This window comes from Molossus molossus, unplaced genomic scaffold, assembly GCF_014108415.1.
Source record: "Molossus molossus isolate mMolMol1 unplaced genomic scaffold, mMolMol1.p scaffold_m16_p_12, whole genome shotgun sequence".
NCBI classification, from domain to species: domain Eukaryota; kingdom Metazoa; phylum Chordata; class Mammalia; order Chiroptera; family Molossidae; genus Molossus; species Molossus molossus.
In genome coordinates this window covers 55098435-55114138 of record NW_023425347.1, presented here as the reverse complement: position 1 = coordinate 55114138, position 15704 = coordinate 55098435, and the positions used below count along the sequence as shown (strand labels likewise).

Sequence of the window (15704 nt, the reverse complement as noted above, 5' to 3'; positions counted from 1 at the left end):
CGCGGAGCTGCCCGTGCTGCAGTGGTCGGGTTCCTCCCCACTGTCCCCAGGCAGAACAACTGGGACAGGAGCCTCGGGGAGGCGAACTTTGGGGTTATTCTGTTTATTGCTGTATCCCCAGTAACCAGGGCACCCCTGGGCTCATAGTAGCTGCTCAACAAATGAGTGAATAATTGAATAAAGAAATCAGTGGAGAATAGAAAGCTGTCAGAGGGAACATGCCTATCTTGTACTCCTTTGTATTCCCACGATGATCGGTCCTGGCACACACAGGGCACTGGACAGTTGCTAAATAAATACACGCACGAGGCTGCTACACCCAGGAACGGGGCTCACAAAGCACTGATGAAAGAGGGCTGACGTGGTCAGCGTGTGTCAGACCAACCGCTCCACAGTCTGTGACGCCTTTGCCTTTGCGATGAGGCTCTCTCGGGAGGGGCCCTTTCTCCGCTGAGACCTGGTAAGCTATCGTTCACTCTTCAGAGTTTAATCTGATTTGAATGCTGCCTACTCTGAGAAGGTTTCTCAGGGAATGAGTTTCAGGCCCCCCACAACTCCACCCTTCGAGAACATGAAACACTCAGTCAGTCAGTAAATACTTACTAAATGCTTACAATGTGCCAGGCCCTGCTGTGGGTACTGAGCAAAAGCAGACAGTGGCCTTTATGGGGCTCATATTCTGGATGGTGAAAGTAGGCGGACACATGGACATGGAAGTAAACATGGTATGTCAGGAGGTAAGGAATGTCGTTGAAGAAAAATAACAGAGAGTAAAGGAGCCATGAAGTGTGGGGTGCGGAGGGGGAAGAGGTATTATTTTATAGAAGATGATAGGGAAGACGTCATCGATAAGGTGATATCTGAGTAACACTGGAGGAAGTGGCGGCTGTGTAGGTTCTGGAGGAAGGACACTCCAGGCCAAGGGAGAGACAAGCGCCAGGGCCCCAAAACCTAACTGTGGTTGGGGCATTTGAAGAGCATGCTTCACTGGGATGCTCAGCCCTTGCTCTGCGATTCTCTGAGTCTCCCTCCCCACGGGTCTGTACGCCTCTAGGCCAGGGTTCACCTGTCCACAGGTAACTAGGACAGGGAAGAGGTGGGAGCTGTGCCATGTGCAAGGCAGCTAAAGAGAAGCTTCCCAGACATATTTGGGTCTAGAAGGAGACTGAGAAGAAACCCAGCAGCTCTTTTGCCTGGAGGGCAGTCGTGTGTAAGAGGAAGTGCACGGAATCCCTGTTGCGTCAAGTGACAGAGCTCCAACAAGAGGCAGGAGGCACAGAGGCACATGCCACTCCAGACAGAGTTAGGAGCTGGAACCCGCTGGCTGCCTCATGTCGCACTCAGTTCCCCATCACCAGAGCTTTGTGAGCACAGGCTCCTAGTTCTGAGAAGAGGAGAGAAGATTCCAGCAAGGCCCCTTCCAGCTCTAAGGCTGGGTCGCCCTCAATGTCCCCACGATTTGTCTGACACTTTACCACAAGTGGACTGAGGATCCCATTATTTACTCCTCTGCCTGATGCTGCGACCTGGTCCACGATGTTTGGCACTGCAAGGGATCAGGACATGTAGCACTCTGGGTTATTGTGAAGAGGTGAGGGGCTAACTATGAGCAGACCCAATGAGGGGGAAGAGTGAGGAGCGGCCGCAAGGACTAAGATGAGATGACAGGAAGGCTGATCAATGGACAACAGGGATGGAAAGGGGGCACCAAGTCAGTACTAAAGAACATGCTCAAATGGCCCAACCTAGTCAACCAATGGCACCTCTGTCTGACGAGGCCACTGCCCCCATCACTGACATGGGTTCTTTTCACACCAAAGGCAACTGAAAGGTGATAGACCACCCAGCCAGTGTGGCTCAGTGGATTGAGCCTCCTCCCATGGACTGAGAGGTCCCGGTTCCATTTCCAGACAGGGCACATGCCTGGGTTTCAGGCTCCATCACCGGGGGGGGGGGGGGGGGGGGGCGTGCAGGAGGCAGCTGATCAATGTTTCTATTTCTTTCTCTCTAAAAATCAATAAAAACATTTTTTTGCCCTGGCCGGTTTGGCTCAGCAGTGAGAGCGTTGGCCTGCGGTCCAGAGAGACCCGGGTTCGGTTTCCGCTAAGGGCACGTACCTCGGTTGCAGTTTGTCCCCGGCCCTGGTTGGGTTGTGCGGGTAGCAACCACTCGATGTGTCCCTTTCACGTTGATGTTTCTCTCTCTTTTTCTCCCCCTCCCTCCCACTCTATCTGAACAAAAAAAAACAAAAATAAAAAGGAAAAATGTCCCGGGTGAGGATAAAATAAAATAAAAATCAATAAAAACATTTTTTTAAAAGGTGATAGAACCAACCAGATTGGACCGTGACAGCCATTCTGTATGTTGTGGACGATCAATGGGGGAGCCACGTCGGTGCAGAGGTAATGATGGGCGTCTGCTGTGAGCCGAAAGTAGCCATCTACCAGGGACACAAAGGACAAGGCCTCCTCGTGGGACGAGAGCTTCAGCTCCTGGTGAGAGAGAAGAAATGCCCACAGTTACATCATCTGCCTACCATCCTATGCAGCTGACTCTACAGGGAGGTGCACAGGGAGAAGACATTTAAAACACACTGAGAGTGCATGACCCCAAAGGGAGCCTGCTGCTGTTGATAACTATACCCCTGTGTTTCTATAGGACTTTGACTGTTTGACACTTTCTCAGCTGTTATTTAGAAACTATCGAATGAGGTACAGCATGTTTGGGGGGGTGGGCACCGTGGTAGGCGGAGCTCTGTGAAGAAGCTGCCCCTTGGGTGCAGATGGAAAAGCCAGCCAGAATCAAGGTGGCAGAGGTGTAAAAGTGGAGAGAGGAGGAGCAGAGTATAAGTGGTACCCTGGTCTTGGCACCAAGCAATGACCAACTCAGTAGGCATGATATCTGCTTTACAGGGAAGGAAGCAGGGCACAGATGCTTCATGAGAGGCTGGTGGCAGAGGAAAACAGACCAGTGAAGGGGAAGGGGGCGGATAAAAGCTACAAGACAGGATGGAGGTAACGGGGCCTATCATGGTGAGCTGTGATGCCAAGGAAAGGGTGCTCTGAGGTTGTGAGCCAGGGAGGCCAAGAGAGCAGGGCCCCCACACGGATGGCAATTCAGGAAAGACGCTGTGCTCAAAGTGCTTCCTGTCAGGTGTAACCTGGCATCCATCTGCAGATTCCCAAAGAGCAAATTCAAGATGGTCTGGTTGGGGTGGCCTTTCATCCAGTCATATGACAGAGACCACATAAGCACTTAAGTTCCCTAAGAGAGGACATCTGAATGGAAATGGGAGACATCAGGAGGCGCGGAGAGGAGATAAATCAAGATATGATTTTATAACATGCTAGCATCATGCTTTCCTGAAAGAACAGCTTGAAAGTCCCTTGGCTGTGAAGGGACAGAGCAGTGAAATGAAGAGAAACATCACAGTGCTAACCTGCAGGTTCTGCAGCAAGCTCATCTGGGTTCAAATCTCAGTATCTCCACTTGCTATTATGTTTAAGCATATGTAGTCATCATTCTTATAGGTCAAAAACGGGCAAATATTGGCAATTTCAAATGGTTTAGCCTAATAGCTGTGTGACCATGGATAAGCTACTTAACCTTTGTGTGACTCAGTTTCCTCCTCTGTAAAATGGGGATAATAATATACCCCCTTTATAGCGTCAATATGAAAATTAAACAGTTGACATCTGTAAAGTGTTTAGAATAGGAAGTGCCTGGCATGTAGTAAAAGAAACTATCTCTTCCTGACTTCCTTTTGCTTGCTACACAGCACTGTATCTTGGCACAGTCGCCAGCCCATGTGCTCAGAGTGAGCTCAAACTTAAATGACAGGTGTACCAACAAGGTGCCAGACTTGGCTCTGTCAGCTAGGACAAGGCAGACTCAGAGACTGTACCGCTGGCTGCTGCTCCTCTGCCATGCATCTGCAGGGCTGGCCATGTTGAGAGCCAGATCACAGAGGTGCCAGCCCCGCCCCCCCAGTCTCTGGGCAACAGCATTCCTTGGAAACTGAAGCAGCACAGGTGGAGCGGCCACCCTCCCTCTGACCCCACACACGTTTCTGCACCTCTCCTCTCTCTCAGACTCCCTACTGGAAATGCAGCCCAAGTGCCTGCCTCTGAGGTTCTGGTAAGGACTAAATAAGGCCACGGAGACAGAACGTAACACACAGCCTACTATCTGTAATGTGCTGAAAAAATAACACATTTTTATTTTCTCCTTCCATTTTCCATCTTCCCACTACCATCTATCTGGGTTCATCTACTTCTCCCTGCGCTTTATTTTTTTACTTTGGTTTCCTGATGAAATTCATGTATGTTTATTGTTTTTAAAAGGGGGGAGATAAGAAAATTAAAATCACTCATAATCCCACTAGAAATAACTTAATATTTGATTACTTTCCTAAGATCACATGTAGGTATATACATATCTTTTTAATGTTTTTTTTGAACAAAATCAGTACCATTCTATAGATAGTTTTACATTCTGCTCTTTTCTATTTATAAAGCGCTTTTCCAAATTATTTTAAGAATTCAGCAATTTATATAATATTCTACCTAGGTGAATCATTAATCACCTCATTCTTCTATTATTGTATAATTAGGTTATTTTCAGTATTTTGATACTGTTAATGCTGATGGGATAAACATTCTCATTCACAGATCACTGCCCGCATCTCACTGTTTCTGCAGACAGATCCCTGGGCGCATGAATGGAGGGATATATCAATATTTTCAATACACGCAACAAACTGCTTCCAAAAGGTACACCAAAAACACAAGTTATGCTCTGGCTGGGTGGCTCAGTAAGTTGGAGAATCACCTCATACAACAAAAGGTTGCGGGTTCCATTCCTGGTCAGGGCACAGTCCTAGGTTACAGTTTTGATCCTCAGTCAGGGTACATGAAGGAGGCAACCATCGGATGTTTTTCTCTCTCTCTCTCCCTCCCCCTTCCTCTCACTCTAAAAAAAGTTACCAATAAAAACATCCTTGGGTGAGGATTGAAATAAAACAATTAATCAATTATTTAATATAAAGTTGCCAAAAAAAAAAAAAACAAAAAAACCACAGACAAGTTACTCTACATGTGAAAGGATGACGGTCTGCCCTGGCCGGGTTGCTCAATGGTAGATCATCAGCCTGTGGACCAGAGAGTCTGGTCAAGGGCATGTACCTTGGTTGTGGTTTGGTCCCAGGCCCTGTTTGGGGTCATGTGGGAGGCAACCAATCAATGTATCTCTCTCACATGGATTTTTCTCTTCCCCTCTCTCTCTCTCTCTCTCTCTCTCTCTCTCTCTCTCTCTCTCCCTTCCTCCCTCCCTTTTCCTCCCTTCCCCTCTCCCTCCCACTCTACCTGAAGATGAAGTAAAAAATTATCCTCAGGTGAGGATTAAAAAAAAACGATGACCATCTTCCCAAACCGTATCGCAGGTTCTTTCCCAGCACTGAGCATTCCCTGGAGTGACTACCTTCGCTTTGGGAGCGTACCTGCCTCTCCAGCCCCTTCTCTCCACATGTTGTCAGAGCGACTTCCCTGACACAGACATGTATATTCTGTCAGGGTTCCACTTCCCCTGCCAAACTGGCCTGCCTGTCTTGATTGTGTCCTCAAGTGATACCAAAAGAGGAAGTGAGACTGAGCACCACTTCCTGTCTGACAGTCCCCTGGGTGTGCCTGACACTACAAGGAGGACGGCCATGGTGGCCACAGCCACCAGCCGACAGTCTGCTGAAGCGCAGAGCAGGGTTCCCACTGACCTCACTGCAGAGACCCACCTACAGAGGCCAGGCAGAAGCCCTGGGGGGAAATGAGACTTTCACTGATCTTTTACTTCAGATCCACTAATTCTGTGAATTAAGTTCTGCTGCTGGAATATCTTTGGGAGGGCAGCAGATGCTGAAACAGATACACATTTGCAAAACCGAACAAAGGCACTGGAATGTGGTGTAATAAAAACCAACATCATAACGTCAATGTCAGCAACAGTGGCCAGATTTCTTCTTTGGGACAGGAACTAGAAGCAAGCGCTCGTAACTGTCCTCAAGCAAAGCCTTCCTTCCTCTCACCGCCCGCCCCAACCGAAGAGCTTCTGGTGCTAACTTACCATTTTTTTGTTGTCCTGCTTATTAATGCTGACCACAGACTCCTTTATGACAATGTGAGTGATTTCAGGGAAGTAAGAAAAATTGTTCCATTCTTCTCGGGCTTTGTTTTTCTCCTCATCCTTCTTGTGTTTATGTTCCAGTTTTTTCCGTTTCAATTTATTTTTTTCCTTTTCAACAGGAACAACCTGACAACATGCATAAAAGTGAGAGAGTTGAGTGTGGCTTTCTCATTTTCTGTTGGTAGGTCAGTGCTTCTGGGAAACCAAGGCAGAGCCTTACATCCAAGGAGGAGACAGCAGCCGGCCTGGACTGCAGAGAAACTGGGAGAGGGCACCGTGGGCTTAGGATCGCAGTTTTGGGTCCTATCAGGACGTAACGGATTTTTTTTTGTTGTTGTTTTGTTTTTATCCTCACCCAAGGACATTTTTCCATTTTTTGTACAGATAGAGTGGGAGGGAGAGAGAGGAAGAGAGAGAGAGAGAAACATCGACGTGAAGGGACACATCGAGTGGCTGCCACCCGCACAACCAACCAGGGCCGGGGACAAACTGCAACCGAAGTACATGCCCTTAGCGGGAACCGAACCCGGGTCTCTCCGGACCGCAGGCCGACACTCTGACCGCTGAGCCAAACCGGCCAGGGCAAGGACGTAACGGATTTTGACACACGGAGGAGACCTTAATGAACACAATGACTAAGCTCTGCATAATCCATGATGTACAAGCAAGCCCAGCAAGGCCACTAACTGCACTCGACGTGCACCTACCATCAGGTCCTCATTTCTGGATTTATGTGTCTCAGCACAGGCAGAGAGCATGCTCTTCCTGCGTATGACTGGACAGAGCGTGGGCTTTCTCACCTGAGAATCTATCACTGACTCATCAGCTTTATCACAATATTCAAGAAGGTACAAATCCCATGTATGAATAATCTAGGGGTCATACATGTCTGCACAACTTTAAATACTTTATGTAGCATGAGTCTTGGAGACTAAATATCTGGGTTAATACTCTGTTTTGCCAGTTACTTAACTAGCTGGTTCATCTCTTTGCGCCTCCATCTCCCTATTCCTAAAGCAGAGGTCTCACACCTACAAGGTCCTCTGAGGGTCAGGTAACTTCTTAGTAACATATATCTACTACAGAGAAAGGATTCAGGCCCTGGCTGGTTTGGGCTCAGTGGTTAAGAGCGTCGGCCCACAGACCGATGAGTCGCAGGTTCGATTCCAGCCGAGGGCATGTACCTTGGTTGTGGTTTGTCCCAGGCCCTGGTCAGGCCATGCAGGAGACAACCAGTCGATGTGGCTCTATCGCATCGATGTTTCTCTCTCTCTCTCTCTCTCTCTATCTGATGATAAATGGAAAAGTATCCTTGGGTGAGGAATAAAAAATATTTTTTAAATAATAAAAAGAAAGCACTCAGCAAGTGTTAGGCATTATAACTTAAACAAGACAAGAAAACAGGAGAGAAGACGTGGACGTGGGGGGAGGGAAGAGATAAACCACAGAACTTGTACACGTGAATGCATAAACAAGGATATAGACAATAATGCTGGGGGGGGGGGTGGAATTGGGAGGAGGGTGTCAATGGGGGAGAAAAGGAGAAACATCTGTAATAAAAATAAATAAGTAAAAATAAATAAATTAATAAAATAATAATGATGATGAAAATGGCCACAATAACTAACTGAACATTTTATGCCTGGCTCTGTGCTAAAAGACATTTAGTTCTCTCAACAACCCTATCAGGTAGATACATTTTAATGATAAGTATGTGGCTGATATAGGTGAAGTAGCCCTCCCAAGGCCATGTAACCACAAATAGTGAAGCTAGGATTTGTACCAGGTCTAATTAGGGTTAAAACCCATGCTTTGAAACCACTCTGCTCTATTGCTTCACTGAACAAACACTTCAAAAAGAAGCTTCAGATTAAAAAATTAATTATCCTATTTCACGGAGCCAGAGGCCTAAGTTCAATTTTTGGCACATTCGTTAGTTATGACCTTGGACGAGTTTCTTAACTTCTCTGTGCCTCTGTATGTTCTTCCATAAAACAAGTAATGGCAATATTCCCCTTACAGTTTTCTTTTTAAGGAATAAATTAGTTAATACACGTAAAATGCTTTGAAAAGTACTTTTGGTACATGGTAAAGAAATAGCTGCTGTTATTGTATTTCTCTATTTCACTACAAAACTCAATAAATGTTTATTTAGATCTACTGCTACATGGACATGATAAAAGATGACAGCCCTGGCCGGTGCAGCTCAGTTGGTTGGGTGTCATCCCATGAACCAAAACGGTTGCAGGTTCGATTCCCAGTCAGGGCGCAAGCCTGGGTTGCTGCCTTGATTCCCAGCAGGGGGCATGCAGGATATATCACTCTCACATGGATGTTTTTTTCTCTCTCTCTCTCCCTCTAAAATTTAACTTTAAAATCTTTTTTAAAAAGATGAATGATACACTGTCTCCAGCCTAAACAAACAGCGGACAGAGATGATGGGCATGCAAACAGGTGATTACAATGGGATAAACAGGACACACCATGTGAAACAGGAGGCTCTGTTTTGATCAGACACCTATTCCCACTTACATGTGGTTTCTGCCTCCACTGGATTCCAAGATTCCCAGTCACCATCACTTCATAGTAGAGAACATTTCCACTGTCTTTCGGATGAAACCAATTCATCTCATTCTCTGATGAAATCATTAACATGGAAGTCTCAAATATTTCAGCACCATAATGTTTTGTCAAAGTTTCCAAGGTAGCCAGGTATTTCACCTTCAGGTCATGTGTGGACACGCTGCTGTCACAAATGGTCTTGTTGTTAAACTCCTTTAGGAAATCCTTGAAGACATTATTTATCCGCATCCTGGTAAGAGGGTTCCTCTGTCTGATGGACTTATTCAACGTTTCTGGAATATAACGCTTGTAGCTAAAAGAAAGAAAAGAAATGTATCTTGTTTATTTTTTGCACAAATAAGTAAGCAGAGAATAGTTTAGAAATAAACCCAAGTCTATAAATCTTCCTCCTACTTGATGCCAGATGAGAAAGAAGGATCTACTCCTAGACCATGAGATGAGTAAGCACCCAGGAGGATAATCATTAGCAGGTGGAGGTCAATAGGAATTGAAAGAGAATAGAATAGAATAGAATAGAATAGAATAGAATAGAATAGAATAGAATAGAATAGAATAGAATAGAATAGAATAGAATAGAATAGAATAGAACATGTTCCACAGATTTTAATGAGATGGGACTTCCTATGAGTATCACCAAATTTTATGGATCACAAAGGTAGGCAGCAGAATGGACTTAGCAATGTTTTTGCTTGCTAGCATCAATGCTCTTGTGCATGTTGGTACTCACATAAACATACTGATTCTAAGATTCAGCATCAGTTCCAAAGTGGCTTGAAAGGTGTCAAGAGTGAGTATAGGTGCTTTGTATGTTCTACTTACATCTCTGCTTTATAATTTATCTATAAGGATCCCATATTGTTTTTATTCAAAATGAAAAAGAAAAGTTAATTAAATACAAAAGACTTAGTGTTTACCATGGGAAAATGTCCCAACAAGTAAACCAAAAGATTATTATATCCATCTGGGGGTCAAGGGAAAAGTATCTATGACTAACAGAATCTCAAACTGCTAGGACAGAAGGCCAGGTTTAAAGAAAGAGTAGCCATGAAAGAAATAACTAGTCCACCAGGGGCCAAGCACGTGGGAAGACCGGTGCACCTGTTACCCCAGGTCTGAGACAGCATCTGGCACAGGGTAATCCCTGCTGCGTGAATGGTTACAAAATAGTGGGCATTATTCAGCTGGGAGTTTATACCCAACACATATCATAATTTTTTAGGTTAGTGTAATGGAGGGGAAAATCAGAGGAGAGTTGTTACCCTCTTGAAAAACTAAAGAGGAGATGCCCAGGGCAAAAGAAACAGAAAAAAAGAGAAAGTAGCAGTACAGCACGTATCTAATCAGCCCCTGCATTACTGAGGAGTCACTGGTGATCTGCTCCAGACCCTGGTCAAGGGCAGAGGAGACACAAGAAGTAAACTTATGAGAAAATGCATGCCACCTATCACAAATATTGCAGCTACATATAATTTCTTCTTGAAAATGAGATTGTCTTCATTTATAACAATCACAATAGCTCATTGGAAAAAAAGATTACATTTCATAGATATGTGGAAATTACACACACTGAATAATTCTTCACAAACACTTGATCGCAACTGATGTTTTTCAGTAAATACAATTTGCTTTAGGTGACAGTTGATCGTCCTTCACATCAGAATTAACAGCTCTCTAGTGAACTCTAGTTCAGGCTAGGGATGGCAGTAGCTACCTGTACAGCTATACTGAGAAGAATCTGAATATGGACCCAGCACAAAAGGACAAAGTGCAGTAATAGATGGCAATTCCCACCACGGGCAGACAGGGCATGTGGGTCACTAATTTGATTGGCATCCCCAGCCCAGAACATCCTTCACCCTAGTACACATTTCTGAGGTCTCCGGCCAACATTTAAAATCTGGACACAATCATAATTGTGCCACCTTTTACAGATAGTCTAAAAACGTTTGTACTCTGCAGAGAGGAGGGGTCAGCCGAAAGCTGGCAGTGGTTAAACTGAGATGTTCGAGAACACACAAAAATAACACCATTCCCACAACCAATTCTTTAGCCAGAAGAAAGGCTTACCTGATGTCCTTGGGGAGTTCTGGCAACGGCATCTTCTTCGTCATGGCATAGTGGGAGATGGCCAGGACAGCCATCCCCAGACACTCATTCTCGATATCATGCCCATCCTGCTCAGTCTTGGGGTCTCGAATGGGAGCCAGACATTTGACCAAATCATACTGTCCCTTTAGAGCAGAGGTAAGAAGAAATTAACCACCACTTAAGTTTCAAGCATCCACTCATGTGTATGATTTTGAGAGGAAAGTTCTCCCCACAGGGAGGTGCTACCCAGAAGAGCAATACAGCAATGAGGCTAACAAGATTGATAGTTGCAACATACAACAAATGCTGGTGAGGATGTGGAGAAAAGAGAACCCCAGTGCACTGTTGGTGGGAATGCAGGCTGGTGCAGTCACTGAAAAACAGTACAGAGTTCCCTCAACAACTTAAAAATGGAACTAACATTTGACCCAGCAATCCCACTTCTGGGAATATATCCTAAGAATCCCGAAACACCAATCAGAAAGAATATATGCACCCCTGTGTTTACAGCAACATTATTTACAGCAGCCAAGATCTATCTGGAAACAGCCCAAGTGCCCATCAGTAGATGGGTGCATAAAAAAGATGTGATATATTTACACAATGGAATACTATGCAGCTGTAAAAAAGAAGAAACTCTTACCCTTTGTGACAGCATGGGTGGACCTATAGAGTGTTATGCTAAGTGAAATAAGCCAGTCAGAGAAAGACAAGTACTATAAGATCTCACTAATATGTGGAATCTAATGAACAAAGTAAGCTGACGAACAAAATGGAACCAGAAGCATGGATACATGGGACAGACCGGTGAAGGGATTAGCTAAAGAATGTATATGCATACCCCATGGACATGAACAATAGTGTGGTGAAGGCCAAGGGAGGGGGAGGGGAAGATGGGTGCACATGGGCAAAGGAGGGGGAAAAAGGGGATACCTGCAATAATATCAGTATTAAAAATTTTTAATTAAAAAAAAAAAAAAGATTGATAGTGTGACACCAAAGCTCTTTCTCAATAGCTGGGTATGGAAGGACTCAGGAGATAGTCTCCCCAGGTTAATTCATTCATTTAACAAATACTTACTGAACATACTCTAGGGTCTGGTGAATGGCACAAATCCATGAAGCCCCTTTGTGGGGTCTACCATAGAAATGGTGAACAGCAGCGTTTATTAGGCTTGAACTGCATCAAGGCAAGGGAGGGGGACAGCTGACCAGGGCTTGATCATTCACTAACTCCACAAACATGCACTGAGAGATCCCTGTCTGGAACTGGGTATAGGACTGACAGAGCACCGTGCCCTACTCTGCTGCAGATCTAGAGAAAGGGGAGGAACGCACATTCTAAAGGCCTCATCACCACGTGAAGGGTTCTCCGCATCTGCCGCTCAAGTTCCCAGTAATGAAATGCATAACTGAAACACACCCGCCGCTGATAGGAGGTGCACAGCATGCCAAGAGCCAATGGGAGCTTCAAAAAAAATGAGAACTGGGAAGAAGTACCCACCACCCCACCTGCCTCGCACAGAGTAATGAAGACAATGTCGGTGCTAGCTCCCCTCTACTAAACCCCAACTTCAATGCTAGATGCTGTGCGAGGCTCCTTTTATTTACTCTTTCCTTTATCTTCACAACAGCCCTATGAGGCAGATACTAACATCATCATCTCTATCTAACAAGGCAGAGGAATATAAGGCACCAAAGGTTAAGTAACTTCATCCATTCACTTGGTAATTATTGATTACTGAGAACCGATTATAGGCCAGATGTTATTCTAGGTGCCAAGGATATAGCAGTAAACCAAACTACACCCCTGACCGCATAGAGATTCCATTCTAAGAAGAAAGAATAAACAAACAGAAGTACCTAATATCAGGAAGCTATTAAAAAACAGTCAAGTAGAAAGCCAGCATGAAAGCCAGGGACCTAGTGAGCGGTGGGGTAGACAGCCTGCCCTAGATGTGGCTCCAGGGCTGTGGTTCTGCAGTGCTGTGCTGCAGCCATACCCATCTTCACTGACCCAAACTATACAGTCCTCGGAGGAGTGGGAACTCTCCAGCCTCTCTCTAGCTTGAACAGAGGTAGCCACAGTGTCTGGGGGTGGTGTTCCCAGGGTGGTGTTCCCAGGGTGATATTCCCACGTAAGTAAGCCACTCACTTCCCTGAAGGGACTTTACTTGAGTGGCTTCAGATGGAGGGTTCTCACCACTGCAGTTCCCCTTCTTTCCAAGAAGGACTTCTTTTTTCTCCCAGGTAAGAAGAGGACACTGACCACTTTCACATGCTCCTGAGCACGAACAATCACGTTGGCCAGCAACATGTGAAGAGCGAAACAAAAGCCGAAACTATTTTGTTCTGCAGACATCACTGTAAACCTCAAGGAGCTCACTCCTGATGCTCCAAAAGCTCTGATTCTAGTGCACATGAACCCCTAACACACAGAACACTCTTCCTTCACACTTCCTCTCCCCCAAGGGAAAGGAATAAACCTCCTATATGAACATATAAAACTGGGAAGCTGGATTCAAAAAGAGCCACCTGAAAATGGCCAGTTCATTTTCGAGCACACATTTGCCCAGGGCTGTGCACACATTTGTTCCCTTGCTGTGTGCATGGGGTGGGGTGATCTGCAGTCAGGAACTAATGCTATACCTGGAATATAACTGTGACAAAATCACGTGCATGAACGTATATCATCCTAAAGAACTAATAAGACACTATACATAAACATGTATGTATGAGGCTGCTCACACAGCCTATAATAGTGATAGCAAAACAGAGAAAACTTGAGAAAAATAAAAATTGTCCAGAAACAAGAGATTAGGTGAATAAATGATGGCTTTCCTCTAGAGTCCTCCTCATACTCAACTTCCTACCTGAGCTCTCCCCTTGTATGTCTTGCTGGCATCTCCAAAAGAAGACACCTAATTCCTACCCCTTTGCCAACCTGCTCCTCAGCCTTCCCATTACCTATCAAACATGGCCTAAAACAGAAATCTCAAATCATCTGACTATTCAAAATTCCCTCACCTTCCACTTCCATCAGCAAAACATATTAAGTCTGTCTCCCAAAGTAATTTCAGATCCATCCACTTTTCTCCAACCCTACTGCCACTACACTAAAGCCAAACCAGCACCTTCTCCCGCCTGGACCAATCACAGCAACCTTCTCAGCTGAGGTGTACCCATCACACTCAGAGTGGGCGAGGACAGAGCCACCCGCCAGCGCATGTAAGGTTGTGTGTGATCTGCCCGTTTACCTCACCAGTCTCACCTTATTGCCCCCCGTCCTTCTCTAGCCACAGACTCTCCTCTCCCACTCACCCAGCTCATGGCTTTCCCACGTTCTGTCCCCTCTGTATCAGATGTTCTCAGCAGGAGAGCTTTTGTCCCTGTGGCGATATTGGCAATGTCTGCAAACACTTCTGAGAGTCACAGATGGGAAGATGGTGTTACTGGCATCTCCTGAGTGGAGGCCAGGAATGGGGTAAATATCCTACAATTCAGAGTGCAGTCCCTCGTGACAAAAAAGTATCCAACCCAAAATGTTAGGAGTGCTGTTTTGAAAGCTTTGTCCTACAGAGAAGAAATACTTTCCCCACTCCTCCCTTAGAATTCCAGACTGCTTTTATTCTTCAAGATTCAGTTAACTGTCACCTCCTTAGGCCTTTTCTGATCACACTATTTAAGATAGGTCTCCCCAAAGCACACCCCTCCCCACAGTTTCTCCACAAAAGCTCTTTCCCTGACAGCACTTCTCACAATTTCTTGGGTATTACCTATGTATCATTTTATTTGCTTGTTTTCGTTTGCCCGACTTGACTGCAAGCCTGATGCTTGCAGAGGCCGAGTCTGTCCTGTTCTCAGTATCTGCAGTGCCTCAGCAAAGGGACACTCGGTAAATATTTGTTGAATAAACAGATTATTATAAAGTCATTAAAATAACAAAGATCTGTATTTTAAATTGAGAGTTGAAGGACCAACACACAGATGAATAAAAAAGCAATTTATAAAATGATATAAACAGCAAAATGTTTTCAAAAACTAGACAGTGCATAATACACATTTGCACATTAAAATCAGAAAGCATAGAAACAAAAATATTATACACATATATGTTTTATATATATGCTGTCTCAGGGCAATGTCATTTAGATGACTCAAACATCTCTTCTGGCTTCTTTTCTAGTGTCTGATCTTTCTACCACCACTGTGACAAGGGTGGCCCTTCCTCCCCAAGCGTGACTGTGACTGCTGGGAATGCCCTCGTTGCCCATTGAACTACACCTGCCCCTGCTTACGCGCTCCCTCTGTGCTCTCCAGGGAAGGCTGCGGATGAGAAGTAAAGGGTAGGAGGTGAAGGGGAAAGGGAAGCGATGGGAACAAGTGAAGCCTGGAAAACCCACAAGTGGTATAAGCAGCCCCCTGGACACTGACTGCTGCCTTCCCCTCCTCACCTGGAGCGAAGCCAGGGGTGGCAAGAACTGCCCACAGGAGAGGCCATAAAGTGTTCGCGACCACCTAGTTCAGCTGCACCAGGGAATCTGACACCTACAATGCCTCGCCCATCCCATGAACCCCAGGTTCTCCGGGCCCCGAACTTCTTACCTGAGCAAACAGATACTCCAGGGAGCTGGCGTCAAGGAGAGGGGTTGCATCTGGAACTTTTTTTTTCTCGTAGCCATTTTTCTGCTTCTTTGGAGAATGCCGCCATACCGACTGCTCATTATCATTGGTCCCGTGCCAGTTGGTAAAATAGAACCTGAACACAGTAAAATGATGTCAGCTATGGGAACAGGGACCTTGAAATGGGTTGGAGAGGTGCCCTGGTTCCACCTGGACTTATCAGTGCCAGAGGCTAA

At 45.4% G+C, this 15704-nt stretch overlaps 1 protein-coding gene across 1 annotated transcript in view; it reads right to left on the bottom strand.

Annotated features, from left to right (window-relative positions):
* Positions 1 to 15704, bottom strand: part of JAK1 (Janus kinase 1) — a 130327-nt gene that overhangs the window by 26798 nt on the left and 87825 nt on the right. The window contains exons 5-9 of the mRNA XM_036255281.1: positions 15451 to 15604; positions 10825 to 10988; positions 8707 to 9049; positions 6115 to 6300; positions 2335 to 2492 (exon numbers count right to left, since the gene is read on the bottom strand). Of these exons, the coding sequence (XP_036111174.1) occupies positions 2335 to 2492; positions 6115 to 6300; positions 8707 to 9049; positions 10825 to 10988; positions 15451 to 15604 (1005 nt within the window). The remainder of the gene's footprint in view (positions 1 to 2334; positions 2493 to 6114; positions 6301 to 8706; positions 9050 to 10824; positions 10989 to 15450; positions 15605 to 15704) is intronic.